This window comes from Leopardus geoffroyi, chromosome B1 (genome assembly GCF_018350155.1).
Source record: "Leopardus geoffroyi isolate Oge1 chromosome B1, O.geoffroyi_Oge1_pat1.0, whole genome shotgun sequence".
Taxonomy (NCBI): Eukaryota; Metazoa; Chordata; class Mammalia; order Carnivora; family Felidae; genus Leopardus; species Leopardus geoffroyi.
Genome location: NC_059327.1, coordinates 96,570,177 through 96,584,115, shown reverse-complemented (window position 1 = coordinate 96,584,115; position 13,939 = coordinate 96,570,177). Strand labels below are relative to the sequence as shown.

The 13,939-nt window shown below is 34.0% G+C and overlaps 1 protein-coding gene across 18 annotated transcripts in view; it reads left to right on the top strand.

Moving 5' to 3' along the window:
* LARP1B (La ribonucleoprotein 1B) overlaps positions 1 to 13,939 on the top strand; it is a 133,972-nt gene that overhangs the window by 25,202 nt on the left and 94,831 nt on the right. For 17 of the 18 annotated variants that reach the window (XR_006709881.1, XR_006709880.1, XR_006709878.1 and 14 more), the window contains 2 exons: positions 2,327 to 2,471; positions 9,713 to 9,887. Coding sequence is in view for 15 of the 18 variants with exons in the window: in XM_045467890.1 (XP_045323846.1) it covers positions 2,327 to 2,471; positions 9,713 to 9,887 (320 nt within the window). In the remaining 3 variants the exon portion in view is untranslated. Of the gene's footprint in view, positions 1 to 2,326; positions 2,472 to 9,712; positions 9,888 to 10,471; positions 11,469 to 13,939 lie in introns of those variants that run through there. The other variant, XM_045467931.1, reaches the window with a different exon arrangement.

Sequence of the window (13,939 nt, the reverse complement as noted above, 5' to 3'; positions counted from 1 at the left end):
ATCAGAATATTAAAAATTTAAGATCTTGATTATTTCTAGCCAGGACAGTCTCTTCTGACATTCACATTTAGAAATGAGTAGTTTGTAGCCCATTAGAAGTTTAAAAAATAAATACCATAGGTAATAGGGTGATTTATGAATTTATTTAGATACTAAGATTTTCATGAAGTAGTAGAATAAAAAACCATCTTATTAATGATTCAGAGAAGTTTTTGTCTAAGAACGGTTTTAACTTGTGACTAAATCAAATGTCTTAATGTGTGAAAATTTAGAATTTAAGCATATGTATCATGTGCCACTATGTCAAGTACTGTGAAAAGGACTTTTGAAGTGTATGATGTGCCCACCACATGCCAGGCACTATGAAAAGGGCTTTTGGAGGTATAACAAAATCAGGATTTTTGTTTCTTCAAGATTTAAGATTTTTTTTCTTCAGTGTTTAAAACAAGTAAATGATTTACTAGTGTTACTGAGATGTCAGTAGTAGTTCACTGATCCAAGGGAGCTTTGCGCTTTGATCACTGGATAAATATCTGAGTATAAAGAAACAACTTGAGTATTTACATTTCTAAAATAAAGATTTTTTTCTCCTGGTGAAAAGTAGCTCAAAGCCATTTCTCATTTATGGGTGATTATTTCTTCAAAGTTAGATTTTGACCTAAATATTTCAAGGGTATCTTTAGTAACCCTGTGTTACTAAATACATGAGTTGGTGTGCTTTCTCATAATTTGCCACTGATCTTTGATAACTGTCTCTGATTTGGGAACAGTATAGGATTATTAACTTGTAGGCCATATCATCAGTGATGTCATGTATTTCTTTTGTATTCTTTTCTACATTTTCCCCCATTTGTCCTCTTGTTCTCTCTAGAATTCTATTTTTGTTTTTCTATATGGAGGCTGTAATTTAAAAAAAAAATTTTTTTTAATGTTTATTTTTTTTTTTTTTTTTTTTTTTTTTTTTTTTTTTTTTTTTAAATTTTTTTTCAACGTTTATTTATTTTTGGGACAGAGAGAGACAGAGCATGAACGGGGGAGGGGCAGAGAGAGAGGGAGACACAGAATTGGAAACAGGCTCCAGGCTCTGAGCCATCAGCCCAGAGCCCGACGCGGGGCTCGAACTCACGGACCGCGAGATCGTGACCTGGCTGAAGTCGGACGCCTAACCGACTGCGCCACCCAGGCGCCCCTAATGTTTATTTTTGAGAGAGAGAGAGAGAGAGAGAGCGCGTGCGAGCGTGAGTGGGGAGGGGCAGAGACAGAGACAGAGACACAGAATCCAAAGCATGCTCCAGGCTCTGAGCTGTTGGCCCAGATCCTGACTTGGGGCTTGAACTCGTGAGCCATGAGATCATGACCTGAGCCGAAGTCAGATGCTCAACCCACTGAGACACACAGGCACCCCATGGAGGCTGTAATTTTAAACTTGTTTCTCAAATGCCACTATTGAATATACTCATATTATCTTTGTATCTTAGAACTTAAAGTTATTGATCATACAGTTTATCCATTTACATTTCTCTCTACTTTCCTAGAGAAGATTAAGGTATCTAAGCTAGCTTTTTCTGTATTTTTTCCCCCTTGTACCTCATGGTACCCCATGTACCCCCATGTATCATAGATATTCCTTGTTCAGCTGTATATTCTGTTCATTCTTAAATGTCTTTTATAGTTCTCTCCATCAAAGATACAGGGAGATCTTGTAGATATATAATTGTGTGTGTACCCTTGTGCTCATGTATTCACTCAGTTTTTACTCAGTAGCTTTGTACTGGTTGCTAGCATTCAGGATTAAACAATGTCACTACCCCGTCTATTTAGAAAACAAAACAAACTGTAATCTACTCTGTAAACTTCACAAAGAGTACTTCCAAGAAAGCTGTTCTCAGTGATGTGGGAAAAGTTGGAAGGCAATCTGTTGACATGTGTTTAGTTGTTATTTAGTGTTTAAATGAAACAAGTTAAAGTAGCTTTTAATAAAAAGTTTCCTTTAATTGACTCATTTTAAAAAAATCAGTTATTGAATTGTTTTAAAGTAAAATGCTGGTTAATTCTTTATGCTTAGGTAAAGTTGATCTAAGTAGAAGTTAATGTTAGTTTTTTGGAAGAGAATCAGTATTTTAAGTTTCTTTCTACTCATGGATAAGAAATTATAACTTGGTAGGGCTTTGGTCTTGTATTTACCTTCTATGTTGTATTAAATCTGTATATTACTAATAAAATAATTTTAAAGCTGTTGATATATAAGTGATAGATATTTTTGTTTCCTATTGAATAAATTAATTAAACTTATGTTTACTTATTTTTGCTTGTTTCTTTTTTTCAGTGAATATTACTTCAGTGTAGAAAATTTGGAACGGGACTTCTTTCTTAGGAGAAAGATGGATGAACAGGGTTTCTTGCCTATTTCCCTGATTGCTGGTTTCCACCGTGTTCAGGCTCTCACTACAAACCTTAATCTCATTTTAGAGGTAATTATTCATTTAAAAAATAGTTGCAAAACAGTCTGTACTTTCCATTCAGTTATGCTATTAAGTAACTCTCCTCTAAAAATTATATTAAAAAACTTAAAGGGGTGCCTGGGTGGCTCAGTTGGTGAAGCGTCCCAACTTTTGATTTCCATTCAGGTTATGATATCAAAGTCATTAGATCTAGTCTCCCTGCTTGGGATTCTCTCTCTCCTCTCTCTCCTCTCTTTCTCTCTGCCCCGCCCCCACTCTCTCTCTCACTCTCTCTCTCTCTCTCAAGTATTTAAAAAAAAAAAAAGGAGGGACACCTGGCTGGCTTAGTCTGTAGAGCATCCGACTTCAGCTCAGGTCATGAACTCATAGTCTGTGGGTTTGAGTCCTGAATTGGGCTCTGTGCTGACAGCTCAGAACCTAGAGACTCCTTTGGATTCTGTGTCTCCCTCTCTCTTTCTGCCCCTTCCTTGCTTGTGTTCTGTCTCTCAAAAAATGAATAAATGTTAAAAAAAAAAAAAATTAGAAAAAAACATAGGAAAAAAAAAAGCAAAAGGTAACCTGTAGTTACCTAAGGCTTAGACTACATCTCATGGCTTTTTTTCATTTTATAAAACCCAAATAAATTTCTAACCTTGGAGACCCCTCAAAGATTTACTAATGATGTTACCACCTGTTTTTAACCTGACCCTTCAAACTTGGACCTTCTTGAGTGTGTTTGGCTCTTTAAGTCTTCTTCAGGTTGCTGCAAAATGGCATGTATTTCTATTTATTAAAATTTTGAGAGTTTTTCATGTGCTATAGAAAGGGTAATTTAAAGCAATCTTTCCAGATGTATTCTTAATGCTTTTATTAAATTTTTTGTCCTGCTCTAGAAATGCTTTGAACATTTTTGTTTTTCTGTTGCCTACATAGGTATAATCAAATTTGCCCTTTGGCTACAGTTTTGAAAGACTTGATATTGTCAGTTTTTTTGAATAATAGATATGTAGTGGTTTTTTATTGAGGCTTTAATTTGCATTTCCCTAATGACTAATGATGTTGAGCATCTTTTTATGTGTGTATTTGCCATCAGTGTATCTTATTTGTTGAAATGTCTGGTCAGATATTTTGCCCATTTTTATTGGAGGGTTTTTATTTTCTTTTTATTGTAAGAGTTCTTTATTTTGGATACAAGTGCTTTGTGTGTATTTTACAGATTTTTTTTCCCCAGTCTTTGGCTCATGTTTTCATTTTCTTTTTCTTTTCTTTTTTTTTTTTTTTTTTATGTTTGTGTTTGAGAGAGAGGGAGCGTGAGCCAGGGAGGGTAGAGAGAGAGAGACAGAGAATCCGAAGCAGGCTCTGTGCTGGCAGCAGCGAGCCTGATGAGGGGCTAGAACTCATGAACCATAAGATAATGACCTGAGCTGAAGTTGGATGCTTAACTGAGCCACCCAAGTGTCCCTCATCTTTTAATTTTCTTAACAGATTTCTTTGACTTTTTTAGCAATTTGTTTTGAGCAGGTGTGCTCCATGTTTTAAAAACTAGTTACAGGAAGAGTCAATATTTCAAAACAATATAAACTAGCGATTTATTTGTTGACATGTAATTAATGAGTCTTTGTTTTATGAAAGAAGTTACTTCAAACCGTGTCATTGTTGCATTTATTAATAAATACTATTTAAAGTTTCTTTGTAATTTTAAGAAGACTGTTTTTTCCTGCAAAGCTTAGTATTCATAAAAATATAATATTTGTAGTAGAATGAGTTTATTAAGTACTTCCATTGTCCGTGCTAATAGCAAAGATCTATTTTAGCTGTCATTTTCAATGAAGTTGTGACTGATTTCCCCGACTCTCTGTACTTTGTAGGAATCTGGTTGTAATTTTATTATGGTATGTTTTTTTTGTCTATTGGTATTCCCATTAAACCCTCAAGCATGGGGCGCCTGGGTGGTGCAGTCGGTTAAGCATCCGACTTCAGCCAGGTCACGATTTCACGGTCCGTGAGTTCGAGCCCTGCGTCGGGCTCTGGGCTGATGGCTCAGAGCCTGGAGCCTGTTTCCGATTCTGTGTCTCCCTCTCTCTCTGCCCCTCCCCCATTCATGCTCTGTCTCTCTCTGTCCCCAAAAAAATAAACGTTGAAAAAAAAAATTAAAAAAAAAAAACCCTCAAGCATAATTTTAAAGTTATTGATTATCTGCTTCCTTACATCTTCTAGTAGAAGATGTAGTAGAAGGGAAGGAATATTTAAAAGAACTTTTGCATTACTGTTATGGTTACAATTATTGATAGAGAAGGAAATACTGCTATTGAAATACAGAAATACATAAGCACAGTGATTTAGAACAGCATAGATCTGCATTCATTTAATATTCATTATGCACCTTTCCCACTGTAATGAATGGGAAAGTTGTCCTTTATCTGTTAAGTGGGAAAAATTATCCTTTATCTGTTAAGAATGTAAGATTTCATTGGGTTTTGCAATATAAACATAGTAGTTTAGAGCATGGACTTAACAATCTGCATGCACATCCTTGTAGCTCTGTGACCTTGGGTAATGTCCTGAGACTTCTGTAAAGTGGAAATCCTAACACTACCTACTTCATAGGGTAGTCCTAGAGATGAAATGTGTGGTGACAGTATCTGGCACAAACAGTAAGCCTTAAATAATGATTTGCTGCTATTGTTAGTTTTCAAGGATGTCCTTCTGTTCATTCCTGTTTTTGGGATTTTCATTTACTTTCTACCAACTTTTTGCTATATGTAGCTTAATACGCTCAAATTTTTTCGTTCTTGAAAAGAACAATCAAAAGAGGTAAAATATACTTGAGCTCACACCCCTATCTGCCCTAGTTGAGGTTTTCCTTTGTTTTTTTTTTGTTGTTGTTGTTGTTTTTTTTTTTAGTTTTATTTTATTTTGGAGAGACAGAAAGAGAGCACGTGAGCAGGGGAGAGGGACAGAGAGAGAGGGGAGAGAGAAAGAGAGAGAGAGAGAGAACATCTCAAGTAGGCTCCATGCTCTGCGTGGAGCCTGATTCAGGGCTCTGTCCCTCAACCCCAGGATCGTGACCTGGGCGGAAATCAAGGCTCAACTGACTGGGCCATCCAGGTGCCCCTGGTTGAAGTTTTCTACACAGCCTATCTTACTGAGTCTGTTTACTCCCATTCATTTTCAGCTTACTGTACTTTTTTTTTACTTTGATACATGAATATTGTAATATGATTACTGTTGTGATATTTATCATAATGTACATATCATGTACATAATTATAGTACAGTATTCTTGTCTATAGTCCTCATACTGTGCATGAAATCTCTGTCGATTATTTACTACTCATTGCAAGTTTGTGCCCTTAAGCATCAGTCTTATCTCCCCCACCCACTGTTTCCTGGTAAACACTATTTTATTCTTTTTTTATTTAGTTTCATGTTTTTAGATTCCACATATAAGTGATATCGTGTAGTACTTGTCTTTCTGTCTCACTTATCTCATTTAGCATAATATGCTCAAGGTCCATCCATGTTTTTGCAAATGGCAGGGTGTCCTTTCTCTAGGCTGAATAACATTCTGATATCTATCTATCTACCTGTATATATCGACATATATATATCACATCCTCTTTATCGATTCATCTATTGATGAGTATTTAAATTGTTTCCATATCTTAGCTACTGTGAATAATGCTGCAATAAACATGAGCATACAGATATCTCTTTAGAATCCTGTTTTTATTTTTGGGGGGTATATCCAGTAATTGGAATTACTAGATCATATGGTAGATCCAGTTTACTGCATTCCTGATTCTTGCTCCACAGCTGAGGTCTATTTGTGTCTTCCTTTTTTTTTTTTTTTTCCTTAATCCAATTAATCCTGGAACTTTAGCTAATCAGTTCTGTAATTCTGTTCAAGTTATTTAACCTCTTCATGCTTGTTTTCTCATTGTTAAAAGAGGGCAAATAATACTTAAACTATTATAGAGTATAAGGGCTTAAGGGAAGTCCTTAGAACTATGCCTACTACTCTTATCTGAAACCTTGTTTCAAAATTGGCTGACTATGGTTCCTCAGAATGTGTACTGGTGTCTTATCTCTAAGTCTTCACACATGAAAATCTTTACTCTTGATACCAGGCATAGGACCAGGAACTAGGAATACATTATCTATGTATTCTAACGTTGGTAGTTTTTCATAATAATAGATACCATTAAGAAAAGGACCAGGGGTGCCTAGGTGGCTCAGTGGGTTGAGCGTCCCAACTCTTGATTTTGGCTCAGGTTATGATCTCATGGTTTTGTGAGTTCAAGCCCCACCTTGTACTCTGTGCATTGACTGTGCAGAACCTGCTTGGGATTCTTCCTCTCTCTGCCCCTCCCCCACTTATGTTCGTGTTCTCTCTCTCTCTCAAAATAAATAATCTTTAAAAAAAAAAAAAAAGCACCAACATTACTAGAAAAAGCTTCAGGTGTCTAGAAATGTTAACTGTACACTTTAACTCGTTGTTTAGGAGTTCAGGATAAACATGGTTTGGCTTTATTAAAACTCTTGTCTAGATCTTTTCCTTAATTTTGTGTAAAACATAATTTTTGTCTGATGCTAAATCTAAATCACAACTTCTGGTCTGTTTATGTTCTTCTTGAGCTTTTTTTTCAATAGGGAATAAATTCCCTGTGATTTAAGAATCAAAGATTATGTAGTGAAGAATTTCTTTCTTCCCATGTTCCTCCAATAGTGAGTTAGTTAAATCTTTCTTGGTGACTATCATTGTTACTTCTTTTCTGTTTATTAATTCTCCTGAGATAGTTCATGTTATACTACATACATATATTGTTATGTCTTTCTTTCTAAAAACAGTATGTATTAGAAGATTACTCAATAGTTGTATATAAAGAACTTTGGTTTTTTTCCCCTCAGATTTTTTCTTTTGAATTGAGGCATAATTTATACACTGTATGTTGTAAATCATAGGATTATAGATTACTTTTCCCTATGAATATAGTTGTGTAACCAATACCCAGATTAAGATATAGAACATTTTCAACATCCCAGGCAGCTGCCTTGTGTCCCCTCCTAACCTGTACTACTATGCTCTTCTCGAAGGTAATTACTTCTTTAGAGTTCTCTCATTTGTTTTTTAGCTTCACATAATCAGAGGTGTGTATATTTTTTTGTATCTGACTTATAGTTACCATTTCTGTGAGATTTATCCATGTTGTTGGTGTGTAGCGGTTGTTGACTATCCATTTTAGGTTAGTATTTCCTTGTATGAATATAATACAATGTACTTTTCCATGCTCCTGTTTGTAGATACCTGGGTTCTTTACAGTTTGAATCTGTGGTACTGTTGTGAATATTATTGTATGTATTTTTTGATGGACATATGTACTTTCTTGTGAAATGATGGGTGTATACATACACACACACACACACACACACACACACACACACACACAGCTTTTGAAAATACTGCTAAGCATTAAAACTACCACCATTGAGAGTTTCACTTGCTCCACATTCTACCAACACTATTGGCAGTCTTTTTCCAAACATGGTTTTGAAAAATTTAAACCATTAAGAAAGTTTCAAGGTGTTTTTTTTTTTTTTAATTGTTTTCTTTTTAACGTTTACTTATTATTGAGAGACAGAGAGACACAGAGCATGAGCAGGGGAGGGGCCGAGAGATGGAGAGACACAGAATCTGAAGCAGGCTCCAGGCTCTGAGCCATCAGCACAGAGCCCGATGCGGGGCTCGAACTCACAAACTGCAAGATCATGACCTGAGCCGAAGTCGGACGCTTAACTGAGCCATCCAGGCACCCCTCAAGGTTTTTGTTTTTGTTTTTGTTTTTGTTTTTTAATTCAGGTATAAATAGCATGCTGTAAAATGCAGAGGCCTTAGGTATTTGAGTTTTGAAATTGTGTAAGCCTGCCCCCAAAGGATATAGCCCATTACTCTAAAAACTTACTTAATGGTCTTTCCAGTCACAGTCAGTCCTCCCCTACCAACCCTCTGCTCCATCCCAAACTACTTTTCTTATTGTATCAGTATAGATTAGTCTTTATTTGTACACATTTGTGTAAATGGAATTCTTCTGTCTCCTGACTCTTTCATTTATAGTTTTTGAAATTCATCCACGTTGTTGCAGGATCTGGATGCTGAGTATACTGTACTACAGTTTACTACCAGGGTGTCATTGCTTCTAGAATGTTCAGTAGACAAAACTGGGAAAATATTTTAGGAAAAAAATATAGATATCACCAATTCAAACTTTTTACTTTAGGCTTCTTCCTTATTTCCTTTATTCTGTGTTTCAGACTCTATTTTTTTCAGAGAGTATCCTGGTTCCCATCAAAAGAGTTTGTTTTTAAATAATTTGTAATACTAATTTTAAAGTACTGTCCAGTTATGGAAAATGTAACTTGAAAAGTAAGTAGTATACTAAAGGCATACAGGTATAAAAAGTTGTACACATATGTTCTCCAACTAAAATATAGCAAGTTACAACTTTTATAAAATAACAAGTATGTATATTCAGTTTTTATATATTTGTATTTTTTCTCATTTAATTTTTAAAAGGTGAGTACCTTTGAATTTCAGATAAAATTCAGATCAGTAGGTCTTTTATTTTGAGGAAATTTTGTTCTAGTTTTATTTTACCATTAAATTACAGCATGTGTATTTTTGCAAAGCACTTTGGCCTAGTGGCTAAGGCTATTGGTGGTGGGTAGCTAATAAATTATGTGAGTCCTTGTATTGCCTCATACTTAGTGTATAATCTTTATGAAGTTACTTTATTTTTTTGAGCCTCAGTTTCCTCATCTATGTACCTTATGGGGTATTGTGAGGAATGTATATGTGTGTTTTTTTATCATTTAATTAATGGTGGTAGTCATTAAAATAATGCCTAAATTTTATTTGGTGATATTAAGGTAGGATAAAAAGAAATATGAGAGAAAAAAATTGACAATAAAGCTTAATTGCCATAGAAGTAGTTTGCTTCTAGTTGACATAATAATCCTTAAATGCCTACTCTGTTGTGAAAACCAAATTATCTGCTGCATATTGTATCAGGATATCTGTTACCTATCACAGGGGCAAATGATTTAGAAATTTGTTCTAAGTAGTTAATTTGTGGATGCTTTTAAAACCATTTACTCTGTATAATATCTGCTAATTTCAGATTTAAAATTTTTTTAGGTGATTGGAACTATAGGATATGCAATTTAAATGTTTTGAATGAAAGTTCTCTAGTATCTGAAAATACCTATTTATAGGCATTGAAAGATAGCACAGAAGTGGAAATTGTGGATGAGAAAATGAGAAAAAAGATAGAGCCGGAAAAATGGCCAATTCCAGGCCCTCCTCCGCGTACTGTGCCACAGACAGACTTCTCTCAACTGATTGATTGCCCAGAGTTTGTACCAGGCCAAGCTTTTTGTTCACATACAGGTAACAGCTTTTCTTCTAGAGCAAGCAGTGTAATGGTGGGCTATTTGGTTCAATTTACCTATCCTTTCAAAAGGTTTATTTAGATTCAATAGGAAAATTAAAGATAACTGAATGACTTTTGATGCTCTCAATTCTATTCATATTATCCTCTCACAGAACCATAAATTAAATAGAGATTTAAGAATTATGGGTAAATTTCTGCTCTATTCTTGTGTACTTTGTCCTGTGTGGAATTTCTGTCCATCTTCTTAGTTTTACTAAATGATTATAGATATATTGTGCCAGTTTTCCTCTTCTAAAATTGGAGTAGTCTAATAGGATTGAAATAGTTTAAAAGTCTTATACTCAAGAGTGGGCTTGACTTTAATGTTTTACCTGTGTGCTTCAGTCCCATCTTGTAAAGACAGGATGATCTATATTCGAAAGCAGAATTGGGGTACTGTTATGGAATTATTAAGGTTATTGATTAAAGAATTGATGGTAATTAGAATTTCCAAAAACTGCTTTAATATTAAGAATTTTTTCCTGGATCATTTTTAAGACATTCCCTCTTGGGAAAAAATGTGTGCTTAAACTTTTTTCAGTCAGGGTGATGATCTACTGATGCTCTTGGATGTCATTTGATCGGAATATGCAGAGGAATAGGTGACTCACTGAAATATTATAAACATTGGAGCAAATCGTGCTGCAGAAATGAAAGCGACCAGACTTACTTCTATGCAAGAATGTCTACTCCCAACTCCTTGTGGAGGAGGTTGGGCCACCACTACAATGGAGATAAACACCTTTGTGATGATGATGAGAGACAGACCAGAGGACTGCTGTTGTTTTTATAGGAGCCACCATTTGTGTGTAATTAGCCTGGGCTGCATGTGCTACTTTTATTTACGGTGGGAAAGTTAATTATCATTCTGGAATTATTGCAAGATTCTGTCTTTTCCTCCCAGACTTTTGTACCTGTGTCCAGATCAATAAAGCAGAAATAGGCTTGAGTGGCATTTCCTACATTGTTAGGTCCTTTGCTATTTGATCTGCCCTTTAGTATAGTGTGCAGTCTACAACTCACATGCTGTCATAATATTTCACATGGACTGTAAGATGTATTAATGTGGACACTGAGGGATAAAAAATTTGAGAAATGAACAGGAATATTTTTTTCTAAACTCTTCAAAATGTATTTTTTATACACTAGTATATGAGACCTGCCATCAATAAAGTACTGATGGACAGTCTCACAGATATTTTTATTTAGTGTTTCTTTGGTTGTTAGCCCTCTGTGCCTCTAAACCTTGCCAAGCAAGAAACTTGGGCAGATGTTTTAAAAGTTGAAGAAAAGTGACAATTTTTAGGTTTTCTTAAAAGAGACATAATGTCTGATTGTGTAAGTTAGATTAATTTATTGTGTAAATCTGGGGTCCAAGATGACATTTTTAATCTGCTTATGAACAGGCATTAGGTGAGTTAGATAGAAATAGAATATACTTTTTCCACAGGTAGCTAAGATAGGTCAGTCAAGTTGGTGATGCCTGTTCATTTAACCATTTATGCATTATTAATAAAATGACAAGAATAAAATTACAACGTCTTGTACATTTTTGTGTTTTTTAAATATACACTCATTTACATCTCACATACATCTTCCCTAAAATCACTGTATTTGTATGTCAAAATTTTTAGGTTCTTTAAATTATACATCATTAACTAGATGGATAATGAAGGCATATAGGAAGACAGAATGTTCTTAGAGTTATGCTGATTCACATGACATCATAGGAATAAATATGTAAATTCAACCTTTTCCCATGAATCCTCAGATTTCTGACCTTAATAATCACCTTCTGATGAGAAAGCCTTAGTTTCAATACAAAGTAGTATGTCACCAAAAATTTGAAATGGATATAGGATAGGAAATATAGATTGTATTTATCTGTGCCTATAAGTAAAGAAACTTTTATCCATATCCTTTTTATGTCTAATGAGACAATCTTAAGTTTCAAAAACGTAACTGTTGATGTATACTTTCAGAGGGATTTATATGGTAAAATATTTAAACATTTTTGGTTTTTTTTCATCAAAGAAATTAAAATTTCTATTTTTCCCTCTATGGAGGTTGAATTGTGTAACATGAGTTCACCTTTGCACTGAACAGAGGACCTCAATGCACCAGAAAAAGTTGATTATGGGAATGGTAAGATGTTAATTTAAAAATTTAGGTTTTGCAGTTCTTTGGATATAGTATTACACTATCAGCTCTTAAGTAAAAGGATTTCATTCATCAAAATTGAGAGTATCGGGTACCTGACCTTCTTGGGGTTTTTTGATGTTGTTTTTGGTTTTTTGAAAAATGTGTAGAAAGATCCCTAATGATTTTTTAATAAGCTGTGAGATTTCCTTTGAAAAATTGCATAAGTATTCCTGAATGTGCCACATACAAAGTATATAATTCTTTTAGAGCAATCTATATAATGATAATATAATACCCAGATTCAGGGTGCATAAAGAAGTCAAACTAGATAGATATCATGGAATATGTATGGTGATTTATCTCTGGAGAGTCAGGTTGACAATTTTCAATTAATGAAGGCAGCAAAGATCAATTTTTTTCTATGTTCTCACAAGTTAGAACCTATAGGTGTCCAAGTATGTGTCTAATTTCTTTTTTTTATCTGTAAGCAAGTTTAATGTCAAGTCATCCAAGTAATATTCACTCATTTGTTTTTGGAAGATGAGTGCTTTACCATTAACCCTTAAAATTTATACATATAAGGTTTGAAATCTTTATAAAAGAAAACATCACATAGAGCATATGTGTAGGTAATTATAAGATAAACACTTCCTTTAAAAAATCTAGATTTTTCTTGTCTTACCCAAATTCTTTATTTTAATGTCATTTAATTTATAAGCACATGTGTTATGGATATAGTGAAACACTTGACTCGTGGTAGAAACATTCAAGTTTAGAGAGCATTTAGAAATTATTATATAATAAACTTAAGTAGGTGTTTAAGATTAAATTTCTATGTTAAAAATAGTAGTTACTGATTTCCCTACCATGTGCCAGGTGCTGTTCTAATCATTTATACATGAACTGTACATAGTAATTTAGTTAATTCTCAGTTGCTAGGGTGGTGGTTCTTAGTCTATTTTTAAAGATTTAGTCACTGCATTGAACATAGATGATTTATAGTGTTAGGAATAGGGTTCTCTGCTGTTAAATATTTTCCCATTCCTATAACTTTTTACTTGCAGCCCAAACCTAGCATTTCACTTGTACTACCTTTGTGGATCAATTAATGATACATATACCATTAATTTAGAAAATTGTGAAGCAGCAGTGTCTAATAGAAATAGAATGTTAGCCACACATGTAATCCTAATAATTTTAATAGCCTGAAAAGCTACAAAACAAATGAAATCAATTTTAATAACATTTTAAACATTTTAATATACCTAAATATTGTTAATATAAAAATTATGGATTCATTCTACCTTTAAAAATTTTTTTGTACCAAGACTTTAAAATCTGGTATGTACCTTACACTTATCCTGAGCACATTTTAGGAGTGGCCATGTTTCAAGTGCTCAGTAGCTCCATGTGGCTTGGCTGGTGGCTACATACTAGACAATGCAGTTTTAGAGCCTTTTCTATTATGAAGGAATATACATTTTAAAAAAGTAATATAGTAATCTGGCATTTGAATCCTGGATCTAACTATGCATTCTTGGAGAGGATAATAACTAACATGTAGTAGGTGAAGTAAAATCTTGGAATATTCTTCTCAAATCCAAAGTCCTGGAATGTGACTTTGCATTTTCATTTAGTAAAAAAAAAAAAAAAAAAAAAAAAAAAAGATGGTTGGTGTTCATTTATTTCAGCTTTCTCCATGTAATATTCAACTTTGCAGTATTTTCAAATAATTGGCTTTCAGGACTAAAATGATGTCTAGAATTTTAGAGTTTAAATTAGTATTTAAAATTTTTGTATGACTCAAGTACATATTGCATTATAACTTTAAACAAGTATTCTTTGACTTTAAAAAAAGATTTGTAAA